Source organism: Callorhinus ursinus, unplaced genomic scaffold (genome assembly GCF_003265705.2).
Source record: "Callorhinus ursinus isolate GAN/ISIS: 27379988/994484 unplaced genomic scaffold, GSC_fseal_2.0 scaffold3, whole genome shotgun sequence".
NCBI lineage: Eukaryota > Metazoa > Chordata > Mammalia > Carnivora > Otariidae > Callorhinus > Callorhinus ursinus.
In genome coordinates, this window is record NW_027397065.1 from 6,175,299 (window position 1) to 6,188,919 (window position 13,621).

At 38.1% G+C, this 13,621-nt stretch overlaps 1 protein-coding gene across 8 annotated transcripts in view; it reads right to left on the reverse strand.

The window, feature by feature from the left end:
• Positions 1-7,449, reverse strand: part of TMEM161B (transmembrane protein 161B) — an 82,498-nt gene extending 75,049 nt beyond the window's left edge. For 3 of the 8 annotated variants that reach the window (XM_025866746.2, XM_025866744.2, XM_025866745.2), the window contains exon 1: positions 7,313-7,449. In XM_025866746.2, coding sequence (XP_025722531.1) covers positions 7,313-7,315 — 3 coding nt within the window. In that variant the 5' untranslated portion in view covers positions 7,316-7,449. The remainder of the gene's footprint in view (positions 1-7,312) is intronic. The other 5 variants (XM_025866748.2, XM_073887802.1, XM_073887782.1 and 2 more) reach the window with 3 other exon arrangements.
• Between the last annotated feature and the right edge of the window lie 6,172 nt (positions 7,450-13,621).

Consider the following 13,621-nt stretch of genomic DNA (forward strand, 5'->3'; position numbering starts at 1 on the left):
AAAAGCCCTCAATAAAATGCCTTGGTACATCCTAAATATCTTAATTAGACAAACATGGTAGAAGAATGCATCAATTTGACCTAACTATACTCAAAAACAACTGCTCCAGATTTCCTGCTTAAGATGATGATATAAAACCATTCCTTGGAATCTGAATAAATATAGAAATAAACTTAAGACATTTTCTTTGATATAAATTGATAAGGCAAAGTGGAAGACCAACAACAAACAGGACAAGAATACTTTTTCACAACAATAGTGGGCATTCTAATGAAATATAACTCATTAACTATTTCAACTATTAGTGCTGAAATTAACAGTTGTTTATTTTAAAAGATAATTTTCCAGTTACAGTAGGTTGAGTGAATTATGCAATATCTCATATAAAGCAATACCAGCCAGTAATTAAAATACTGATGAAGGATGAACTATTTTTAAAGACGTGAACAAGCCACTTCTCCTCTTCCTACACGTGCATGTTTTATGACAGCACTGATAACTAACAAATAAAAGGTTCAATGGAAGAAGGCATCCCTAAATCTGGTATTTTTCCTTAACTGTATTTTTTGACATTACAGAAAATATCCCTACAGATCTATATCCAAAGCTCTTAGATAAATAAATTTATCTAATAAATTTATATTTGACATTTATAAATCATCTACTTTAGACCAATTCCTACCACTCTTCAACATTCACTTCACTTGTAAAATCTTCCTTGTTAAAAAACATATGCACAACTCCAAAGCAGCCTTTATCATGCTCAACTGTGACCAACATTGGAGGGTCTCTCCCCCATAGAAAATGTATTCACCTCATTTCTACAGCCCTAAACCCACTTCCCAGAGAGTGCCTAACATGGCAGGCTTTCAAGATATGTTGAATATTACCTTTTAGATGAAATAAAAGGATAAAGCATAAACTTGCCCACTGTCCTTCACTGTAAAGTTCCTAATATGTGCTAAGAGTTGAACTTTAACATAAAGAAAATTATTCACTTTAAGATCAACAGACAACATACTATATCTCAGAGAAAGAGATTTATCTATTTCTTCAAGATAATCCTCTCAATTTAACACAATAGGTACATGTTAGAAATTCTTTTAAACAAACTAAAAATTACAACTTTGGTAAGCACACTAATAAAGATTCATCAAACAAATTTAAAATAAAAATTTCAGCTCAACTCTAAATTTTAAGCCATATACAAAAGCCAAGAAAATTTAATGTGCACTCCTAATGGTAACTATTAGAAAGCTGCATTTATTGTAAATATTTTAATGTACTGAATAATTAAACATACTAGAATCAAAGTAGTTCTCTCTGTCACTAATAGCAGTTAGACAAGCCCTCTCTGGGACTCATTCCTTATCTACAAAATGACAAGAGTTGGCAAATGATCTCCAAAATCTTCAAAGATTTTATTGTTGATGACTGCAGTATTTTAATTAAATACACAATGGATTGTTGGCATTCACATATTTACCATTTCTAAACCACCTTCAAAGCCTGTGAGGTGTAGTTACTGCTGATAGGAGTATCTTCTTCATAAGGATTAAACGAACTAACATTTATAGAAGTTAAAGTAAATCAGAGCTCCAAGTTGATGTGCAAGAGTACACCTAGCCCACTGCCCAGCATTCTCCCCTCAACAGTGGTGTGCAGGAATTTCTCTCAGAGATCTGTGAATACCAATAGTCGTACAGTTTTGTTTTGTTTTTTAAGTTTATCTCAGATACTTAGCCAATTCTCTCTTATTAAATGATTCATTTTATGATCTGCCATTTTCTCTTATCAAGAGAACTATGAAGACCTAAAATACTTCTGCTACAATTGAGAAGCTCTCTATCAAAACCAAGAATAAGCACTCAATAAAAGTTAAAATCAAGTTAGAAAATAGTGTGAGTCTTAAAGAACTAATGTTAGTTATGATTTAACATTATAATCAATGTTACCCAAGTTCTCTTGTCTGTCCCTCCTGATTAGAAAACACATTTAGTTTGCAACTACTTCTAATTCTAGTTAGCATTTGACCTACCCAACCAACTAAGCTGTCTAGTAATAAATGATACAGTGAGGCTTCTTTGTCCTGATGTTAATTAGTCTAATAGGGAAAGGGAGGGGAGAGACAGTAAGCATGAATTTAAACATAATTTAACTATTAATAAAAGCAGAACTTTTCAGGAAAAAAGTCATGGCTTCTCTTTTGAGAAAGACTGTATTCAGAAACAGATAATTCTAGTCATAAACACTCATACTTGAACACATAAACCATAAAGAAACATTTTTAGTCAATCATTTATACTGATCATAAAAATGACCAAAATCTTCTGAAATGATAAAAATATTTAATAAACATTCAACTTAGTGGAATTATGATGGAGCAGAATCCTCCAATGTGACTTTTTCTCTTTAGGAAAAAAAGGCAGGAATACGTATGTATGGGAGCGCCTGGGTGGCTCGGTCAGTTAAGTGTCTGCCTTTGGCTCGGGTCACAATTCCAGGGTCCTGAGATGGAGCCCCGAATCATACTCCCTGCTCGGTGCAGAGTTCGCTTTCTCCCTCTCCCTCTAGCCCTCACCCCTGCTTGTGCTCTCATACACTCTCTCATTCTGTCAAATGCATAAAGTAAAAAATCTTAAAAAAAATACATGTGCATGAGCAGATTGGTTTTTCACACTACCTAAAGATTTTTTAAAAATAAATAAAACTTTATAATCAGACATTAAGATCCTGAGTCTCAATATCAAAGTATCAAAAGCTGAAATGATTTCAGATTTTTCTAAATCTTTTGTTTATGGGCAAAACACAAAAGATATTTTAATCTATTTTAACAATGGAATTACTAAGTCTGTTTTATATAACTGAAAGACATGAATGTAAAATCAGGATATTTTGAGTGAATGAGTTGTATTCTCTCAAGAACTATAGTTAAAAGACTAAAAATAGGTGGCATAGGGGCACCTGGGTGGCTCAGGTGGTTAAGCATCCGACTCTTGATTTTGGCTCAGGTCATAATCTCAGGATCCTGAGATCCCCGGGGCAACCTCCACACTCAGCATGGAGTCTGCTTGAGATTCGCTCTCTTCCTCTGCCCCTCCCACCCCTACTCTCTCTCGCTCGCTCTCTAAAATAATCTTTAAAAAAAAATAAAAAATAGGTGGCATAAATCAATTAAGTATCACCTACTATTATAGAGGTTTTTGTTTTTAAAAAAGAAACATACTTTCCTGTTCACTATTTGGAAAAATTATTAATATTTAACTTTATAGAAAAAATTACAGAACTACAATTTAAGCTTTGTGCCCAATATTACAATATTTTTTTAGGGTACAGTTCATAAATATGTACTCATAGATACCAGGCATATATGCTAAACATAGTCATATTTGTTCCAATGTCACCTTTTTTTTTTTTAAAGATTTTATTTATTTATTTGACACAGAGAGAGAGACAGCTCGAGAGGGAACACAAACAGGTGGATTAGGAGAGGGAGAAGCAGGTTCCTGGCAGAGCAGGGAGCCAGATGCAGGGCTCGATCCCAGGACCTTGGGATTATGACCTGAGCCGAAGGCAGACGCTTAACGACTAAGCCACCCAGGCGCCCCCCCAATGTCACCTCTTCAATGAGACTTTCCCTGAATGCCCTATCTAAAATAACCACCCTAGTCATCTTCTATCCCTTACCCTGCTTTATCTTTCTTTGTTGCATTTATCACGACCTACATATATTATGTCTCATTTGATTATCATCAGAATCTCCCAGTAAAACATAAGATCCACAGGGGCAGGCTTCTCTGTGTAATAAACACTTATATCCCTGTTGCCAAGAATACAGATATAGCTGACATACAGACAATGCTTAATAAATAATGAATGATTAATACTTTTGAGATAAGAGCATGATTTTTTTTTTTTAAAGATTTTATTTATTTGACAGAGAGAGACACAGCGAGAGCAGGAACACAAGCAGGGGGAGTGGGAGAGGGAGAAGCAGGTCTCACATCAGGGAGCCTGATGTGGGACTTGATCCCAGCACCCTGGGATCATGATCCCAGCCGAAGGCAGACGCCCAACAACTGAGCCACCCAGGCACCCAAGAGCATGATTTTTAAATGTTTGGTGAAACAAAAAGTATTATCATTCCAATCAAAACCAAGAGAATGTTCATTTTACCAGAACTTCAAAGATTTTTTTTTTTCCTAATTCAAGGGCAGGTGGTACATAAAGAGCAGAAAGACAATTTACAGACAAGTTTATTTCTTCAAAGTTTCTTTGCAGTAAGTTGTATTCATGCTTGACTTAGTAACATGGGCAAAACCACAGCACAATATTAAGAAGATAAAAAATACTCTTTTATTTATTTTAAAGAATTTATTTATTTATTAATTTCTTTGAGAGAAAGAAAGAGTGCCTTTGGCTCAGGTCATGATCTCGGGGTCCTAGGGTTGAACCCCACATCAGGCTCCTTGCTCAGCAGGGAGCCTGCTTCTCCCTCTCCCTCTGCCTAATGCTCCCCCTGCTTGTGCTTTCTGTCAAATAAATAAAATCTTAAAAAAAAAAAAATCAAAAGGATAAAGAAAAAAGTGGAAATCAGACTAAATTTTATTTAATCAGAAACATGTACATATTCTGAAAAATGTTCTGAAGTCATAGAATCAGAAATGTGAGAGTCAGAAGGTGTTTTAATCTCCACCAAGCCCCACTTCTCTTATCTAAGAGGAAACTGGAACCCTTACCAAGTTGAGTGATTCTGTCAAATTCATATAACAAATAATGGGCAGAATCTGGGTCTTCTGAGTTCAAGTACTACATGCCTTGCATATCATTAGGCCCAAGCAGGGCAAAGGTTCTTTTTTTTTAAAAAAGATTTTATTTATTTATTTGAGAGAGAGAGAGAGACACAGCAAGAGAGGGAACACAAGCTGAGGGAGTGGGAGAGGGAGAAGCAGGCTTCCTGTTGAGCAGGGAGCCCAATACGGGACTCGAACCCAGGACCCTGGGATCATGACCTGAGCCAAAGGCAGGCACTCAACAACTGAGCCACCCAAGAGCCCTAGTCCAAAGGTTCTTAATTTAACCAAGCTGTATTCAAAATAAATTCAACCCCTCACTTCATTTAATGGCTAAACCCTTTTTTTTTTTTTTTTGAGGTATTCCAAGCACTGACCAAACTTGCATATACAGACATCAATTTCATGACTGGGAACACTAAAGTGGAGTTAACACAGAAATGCAAGCAATACCAGAACGGAGTCAACTACCTGGCTGGTAGTTGCTGACTTTCTCCAGGTGACTTTCTCTTAAGTGACATTTTGAGAAACAGCATTAGTTTTCCTTAACCTAAAACAAAATTACAATTTTGAGATGGCAGGAGATGGGTTCTTCTAGTATTACAGAATACTGGGAATAAATTCACACTGAGCTTCTTTGTGACTATTTTAAGGATTTTTATTATACTTTTCTTCAACTTTTCAGACGAAGAAGTCAAAAACAGAGCTTAAATTTAAGAAGTGGAGATCGTGAGTTTTAGTCCAGACTATGCCAAACTATTGTCACCTTAGATAAACCAGTGCTTATTTCTAGACCTCAGATTCTTCCTTATGTAAAATAGGGAGGGTTGGGGGGTGGAGGTGGTTAGGCTAATTATTGTCTTTCGCTCCTTCTCATTCTTCTATTCCCTGTCTTTGTCTAATTTCACTGATCCAAAAGGAAAAAGAAAAAACCTCTTTATGAATACAAAGTGTTATTATTCACTGAGGTTAAACACACACACAGTGCCCAAGAGTCATAGGTTAAGTTAGCTGGTAGAGTGCACCAGAAACCACATTATTTTGAAGTTCTTTTCTTTCACATTAAGTTTCTAAAAGTCATTCAAAAGTCCAACATCAAACACAATAGCTGAACAATGTCAACATTTGGTCCTGAAAAAGCATGGTAGAGGCTAAATTCCAAGACAGACTGCCCTCCGGATGAGAATTTGAAATCTTTTATATCATCAAATAATTGACAACGTTGAACTTTACCAGATCCCTGTGATCTTGGAAAACAGCAAAGGTTAAGAAATAGCCCCCACACCCTTCTGTGTTCTGGAAAGGGTTTACTGCAATGAACCAGGGGTCCCCACAGGACTTAGGTTAAGACTCTAAGATGCCCCACTTGTTTACCTATGACAAGGTCAAAGCCCCCAAATTCCCTTTGCTTCATAAATGACTGGATGAATGGCATGTCCCCATAGATCAACTGGTACAAAATATTTGTTACTCAAATTCTGGGGAAGATCCTCTTTCCCCAGGTTCCTGAATTTTGGCCCACCCTTGTCTGAAGCAGCATAAACTTCTCTGGCCTGAGGGTAAAACAATCTGATCTACTGTTCAGTGGTACTTCCCTTTCATCTCACTTCCCCACACTTGGTTCTTTCTAGGATTGCTTTACTCCTCCCTAATAAAAAGAAAAACCTTTTTGCTTAACCTTTAAGACTTGCGTATCTTACGGTTAGGGCATTCTTCTTATTTCCCCAAGCCCTTGCAATATTCCTTTCCAATAAAATCTCTCCTTACTAAGTCTTAACTTTTCATTTGACACCCTTCCCAATTTCAAATGGGCTGAGTTTTGGGGCGCCTGGGGAGCTGAGTTTTGGGGCGCCTGGGTGGCTCAGTTGATTAAGCGGCTGCCCTCGGCTCAGGTCATGATCCCAAGGTCTTGGGATCGAGACCCACGTCAGGCTCCCTGCGCAGTGGAGAGCCTTCTTCTCCCCCTCCCTCTGCTTGCTGCTCTCTCTACTTGTGCTCTCTCTCGATCTGTCAAATAAATAAATACTTAACAAAAAGCAAACAAATGGGCTGAGTTTGAAAGATAAGCTGACTTTGCCCTTTCTCTTAGTGACAGGCGCTGATCCTCTACAAAGGGATCCGTTGTGTCCACCTGGAAAAGCTGACGGAATTTATAAGATCTTAAGTTCTTGGCTGCTACCAAGCAGCTGAGAAAAAGAGAGGGACGGAGATGATCAACCCAGCAAGGTCAACTCTGGGACCACCTGGCGCCACACGCCGTACACAGTGAATGGGCCACGAACATTCTGGCTACCTACTCCATACTCCTGGACAGATTTCGCGGTTGGGCAGGGCGGATGCCGCTTCCTCAGGGGCCCAGGAGCTCCGGGACAGGTGGGGAGTCCTGACCCCGTGGTTCATCCCATTGCTCTCGCCCTCTCCATCTTCAGCTAGACACCCGACTGGCTACCTTCACAGGACTAACCTCCTGGCCCCTAACTTCCCACTGTTGTTACTCCAGCCTTCACAGGAGGACTCACCATGGCGCCAAGGACAGGTCGTGGGCCAGACGCCCTGGAGTCCCCGGGACCGTCCTGGACCTTCCCTCCCTACCCTGCAGCCAGGAGCCTCTTAAACAACGCGAGGAAGAGTTTTCCGGCTCTGACGGAAGTTCTGCCCGCGCGGGACAGGAAGTCCCTCCCCTCTCTTGAACGCCGGCGACCCCACGCCACGCAGAGGTGAGGATACGCAGGACGTCCTCTAAGGCCACTTCCGTGGGTGCTAGGTTAGAAGCTAGGGGCGGTGCTGACCTTGAGAGCGCTTGAGGGAGGCGCAGGCGCAGCACAGGTAGGTGGGCGGGCGGCGCGACCCGCGCCGGTGAGGATCCGGAGGTAGGTTGGGTGGTTCGGGCCGGAGCGTGTCCTCTCATTGGGAGGTGGTGGAAGCGCAAGTTGATGAACCGGGTGGGAGCCGATCCCAAAGGATTAAGTGAAGGAGAAAAACCACAGGCCATGCTCGTGCTGGGACAACAGTAGTTGCTTCAGCCGAGCCACGCCTTTTTTTTTTTTTTTTCCACCTTTTCCTTTTCCAGGCTGACCCTCCTTGGAGACTTCCCGGATCTCCACAGACCTGTCTGTCCCTCTGTCGTCTCTTTTACCTGCTTTAGTGCATCCTAAAGCTCTCCCTTCCTCAAGGCAGTGGAATTTGACCCTGAGACGTTTCTTCACTATTAATATATATACCAGTGGAAACCAGAAGAACATCTACCAAGATCAGAGAAACGAAGAGGAGAATTCTGCCTGTTGGAAAATACATTCCAATATGGACGGTTTCCTTTTATTAAAAAATATATATATATATGTATCATCAGCTGGAAAAAAGTGAAACTCCCATGTACCTCTTAAATTTGTGTTGTTTTCGGTTTTTTCCCCCAAATTTGTACCCTTCAACTCTGTGCCTTTTTATTTGGTCACAGTACTGGAGGCAGGGTTGAAATGGATATACAGAACACCTTTAACCCAGAAATTAGTCTCACAATTTGGGGATCCTTGCTTAAGACGTGACTATCTACGATTTCATTTACAGGATCTCTTTTTGCCACTGTCTAGTTTTGTCATAAAGCTGGAATTGGGGAGCTAAACTAGGAAGCTTCACCAGACGTTAAGAAGTTTGGGCAGGCAGGGGTGGCTATGGATGTTGTTTCACCCTCCTTCTCAAAGTATTTGGAGAGCATGATATCCAGTCTATAAATGGTCGGAAGACCCTTGGAATCACTCCTTAGCTATCCAGAAGCAGCATGCACAGGGCAATTGCTTTGTATTAAAAAGGGGCTAGAGACTGAATGTTTGAGTTGTTTTTAACTTTAAATCTTCTTTTGGGGGGAGATGAGTAATGTGGCAGACAAGATAGAGGAATTACAAGTACTAACATTGGAAACAGCTGGAGGTGGGTGGGGCTGGGAAATAGTTTGTGAAATAGACCTGCTGAGAATCAGTCCAGAACTTCCCTGAGGGTTCTACCTCTGCTGTATAGGGACAACATTGTAAATAGACAAGCCCCAAGGCATCTGCAGATGCTAAGTGTGGTAGAGAAGAACTGGAGTCGTTCTGCTTGTGTATCTGTGGGAAGCAGCTGCTATCCTTGAGGAAGAAAAGGTGGAGAAGGAAACTGGCTATCAGTCTGTCAGTGACAACACATTCTATGAAGTCTTACTCTTTCATTTCTGACACTTTGGTTCTTACATCCATCCTAAACCTGGCAGCCTCATTGAGGTTCAAAAAGCCTCTCCTATGTGACAGTAAGACTGGAATTATTATCAGGATGGAACCCGTTCCTACCAGCGTAAAACCACAAAAGGAAATCACAGTATTCGTTAGTATACTGCAGTATTCTGCTTAACATTTTTAATAGATCATAGGGTTCTATGTTCCTTATTTGGTATTTGACAAGTTGTTAAATAACCCCTGGTTAATATCCTTTAATATTCCAATTTCTATTACAATGTGAAAAATCTGTTAAAGTAGCATTTTTTAAAGACTAAAACTCATATATGTTTAAAGGCAGCATCTCCCTTTTTTATCCCACAGAATTGTAGTATTTTGTATTGTTTCCACGTGTTGAAGTTGAGAGATTTACCTATTTCCATTTCTTAAAGTAGATGAGAGTCTCTGACAGAGATTCAAAGAAAGGGGAAAATTATGAAAGGGAATAAAATATGTGCATGATGGAGATTAGGAAGAAATTCAGTCGTCTTGCAAGGGAATTAGGAGTCCAATCTTTGATAAAAGTCTTGGTTGCTTGGGGTGCCTGGGTGGCTCAGTTGTTAAGCATCTGCCTTCGGCTCAGGTCATGGCCCCAGGGTCCTGGGATTGAGCGCCACATCGGGCTCCCTGCTTGGCAGGAGACCTGCTTCTCCCTCTTCCACTCCTTCTGCTTGTGTTCCCTCTCTCGCTGTGTCTCTCTCTATCAAATAAATAAATAAAATCTTTTAAAAAAAAGGCTTGGTTGCTCATTAGGGCTTTGTTTTGAGTTACAATGTTCTGAGTGAGAACCGTTCTCAAATACTTTAGAACACCAGCAAAAAGTTATGTCTTCTTTCAATACCCACACTGACCTGGAACATTTTCAACCATTAACACCTATCACTGTTGCAAAGGCCCACTCCATATTCTTTGCAAAATGTTTTCCTGATTAACTCCCCTTCTGAGAAATTTCCATTACTTTTTCTTTTCTTTAATAAATATGATTATTATGTGCTTATATGGTGCCTTTGTAATTTCTCCCCAATATATATTGTTTTCCTCATTAGACACAAATGCCTGGTTTGTGTTGACCACCTCCTTCTCCTTAAGAAATACCATTTAAATGAATGTTGTGGACATTGCTCTTAAAATGCTTTATGGACAAAAATGTAGCAATACTTATAATGGTAAAAAATCGTTACCAATTAGAGATTGGTCAAATTCTATCATGTATACTTAATTGGAATATTATTTAGCTATTTTTAATTGGAATATTATTTAGCTACTTTTTAAAAGTAATTAGTCTTTCTAATGGAAAAAGTTTATTTTCCAAGTTGAAAGAGCAGTCTACAAAATTGTGAACAGCATGATTGCTTTGATGTGAAAAAAAAATCCTAAACATAGAACAAAGAGTAAAAAAGGAAGTAACCAAATATATCAATCACCATTCCTAGAATTACCTTCTAAACCTTTCTGTAAGGGTGTAATTTTAAAAAATTTATTTTATTTAAGAACAGATGAAAGGAGCTTCTTTTCTTTCTTTCCCAAAATTATGCTTTGTAACTTCTCTGTAATTCTCATCTTCCTAATTTGGGAAAAACAAAACAGACATGCTCTTCAGAAGTATTTTGCAACCCTTTAATAATTCAGTAACCTTCCTCTGAAACTTTCCATTATTTACATGTTACCATAGTTGAAGCTAGGACCATACCACATACCTAATTGATTAGAATACTGCAAATTTTACACAAATTACACAATGCACATTTTCAAGGATCACTAACATACATAAATGGGAACCTGGTATCATTTGATACCTTTTGCTACTAGAAAAGTCTTTAAACAACCACCACCAAGAGCAATAAACAGACAAAATCATAAGAAAATACCTAACTGTTTAAAAGCTAAATTAACTTTTTTCATTCATTAAATATTTATTAAGTATGTACTGTGTCCCAGTCACTGTTCTAGACTTGGAGAAACAATGGTAAATAAAGCAGACATAGTCCTTACTATGAGGGAATGTACTTTTTAGTGGTAATAGACCATAAATAAAAATATAAGATAGTAATAGTCCTAGTCAGGAAATTAAAATAGATGACTATTTTAGATTAGGTGACTAAGGAAAGCTTCTAAGAAAGTGCCATTGAAGCTCCTATTTGACAGGAAAGTCCAGCTTTGCAAAAATTAGGGAAATCATGCTTGCAGAGGGGACAATAACACAAAACCTTAAGGCATGAACTAATTTGGAATATTTCAGGAACCAAAGAAGCTTACCTGTTTGGAGCATGGTGACTAAAAAGAGTAAGTTTAGAGGGGTATGAAAGAGCTAAGTTATATTGGCATTGAAAGCCAGGAAAGCATTTGGATTTTATTCTGAGTGTGATGAGAAAGGCATTTTAACCTGAGGAGTGGGTTGAAATAATATATATATTTTTAAATCTACTCTGATAATATTTTTTAATTGAAGTATTTAATCTACTTACATGTAACACAGTTACTAATATCGTTGGATTTGAATCTATTAAGATATTATTTGCTCTTTATTTGTCCCATCTCTCCTATGTTGATTTTGTCCTTTTTTGCATTCTTTTAGATTGATTTTTACTCACTCTATTTCTCCCACCCCATCAGCTTGAGAGTTAAATATTCTTTTAGTAGTTTGTATTGTACCTCCTCCTGGATGATACAACAACCTAAGAACACATCAACTTCATTTACCACCCCACTTCATGTTATATACATAGTGTATACTTAATCTCTTAATGTCTTAAATTCCTCAAGACATCATTTTTATACAATTACTGTGCATTTATATTTACTCAACCATTTACCTTTGTCTCTTGTGCTTTATGACTCCTTGAGTTTCTTAGCTTGTCTGGGATCATATTTCTTCTTTCTGAAGAAGATGCTTTAGTATTTCCTTTTGTCAATGTCTGCTGGTGATAAATTCAGTTTTTGTATCCTGAAACTATTTATTTCACCCTCATTTTCAAAGAACATGTTTACTGAATGAGCAGCTATTTTATCATTTTGAAGATACATTCCATTGCTCTGGCTTCCATAATTTTTTTGAGAAATAATTTTTATTTTTGCCCCTGTAAAAGTAATCTTTTTGTCTCTGGCTGCTTTTAAGATGCTTGTCTTAAATTTGAAGCAGTTTTATTATGATCTAACTAAATGCTTTGGGTTTTCTTGGTTTTCTTTTTGAGGTTTGTAATGCTTGTTGAATCTGGGATATGATGTTCTTATTCTGTTTTGGAAAATTCCCAGCTCCTAGATACTGCTTCTCCCCCATTCTTCCCCTTTCTCTCCTTCTGATACTCCACTTAAATGTATGTTAGATCATTTTACATTATCCCTTATGTATCCATTCATTTGTCTCTCATGGTTCATTCTGGATAATTCTTTCTTTGACTTCACTGTTTCCTTTTGAATAGTCTCTAATCTGTTAAATCTATCTGTTGAATCATTTATTTCAGTTATTTTTTGGTTGTTGTGAATTTGGGCATTTCTGTTTGTTTCTGTTTTTTGTTTTTTGGTTTTTTTAAGGATTTTATTTATTTGACAGAGAGAGAGACAGCAAGAGAGGGAACACAAGCAGGGGGAGTATGAGAGGGGAAGCAGGCTTCCCGCTGAGCAGGGAGCCCGATGCGGGGCTTGATCCCAGGACCCTGGGACCATGACCTGACCCAAAGGCAGACGCTTAACGACTGAGCCACCCAGGCGCCCCTGTTTGTTTCTATTTTAATGGCTTCCAGTTGTCTAGCAGTTATCTATTTCAGTCTGATCTTTTATTTTCTCAAACACATTAGTCATTTTAAAACCTGTGTCTAGTAACTATGGGATCTGCTATTATATGAAGCTCCTTTGTTTCTTGTTGTGGTTGTTTATTGTATTGTCTCATTTAGTTATATGTCTCATATATATTTTTTCACTTTATTTAAGTACTCTACACCCAATGTGGGGCTCAAACTCACAACCCCAAGAACAGGAATCACATGCTATTCTGATTAAGCCAGCCAGATGCCTATGTTACTTGTATTTTTTATTTTGTATTACTTATGTTACTTTTATTTATTTATGTTTATTTTTATTTATAACATTTTGTTGTTATGTTGTTATTTTTGATTGAATGCCAGAACTAGTATGGGAAGAAATTGTACTTTGAGATCTAAAATGATATTTTTGGCAGAAAGGATTTATGTTTCTTGGCAGGGGTTTTGGGCATTAGTAAGCTAAAATCTCTTTAATCGAGTCAGTGACTGAGATGATTGGACTCTGAGCAGGTCTACTTCTAATTCATACTTTTTCCCAGGGTATAGATCTTTGGAATCTCAACTTGAAGCCTGTAGAGTTTACCAGAGCAGGCCCTGAACTCCCAGTTTTCATCTTTTTAACTCCATGATTTAGTCAGAAGCTCTATTCAAGCTTCTTGGGCATCTTCTCAGGAATCAGCAGATACCTCAGAGGAAAAGCTATCATGAATGCTGGATTCAACAACTCTTTTTTTTCTTCTGGATTTTTCACTGCCTCATTAGCTCTCTAATGTTGTCAGATGTTTGTTTTATATTTTGTCCAGCTTTTCTAGTTGTTTACAGAAGAAGG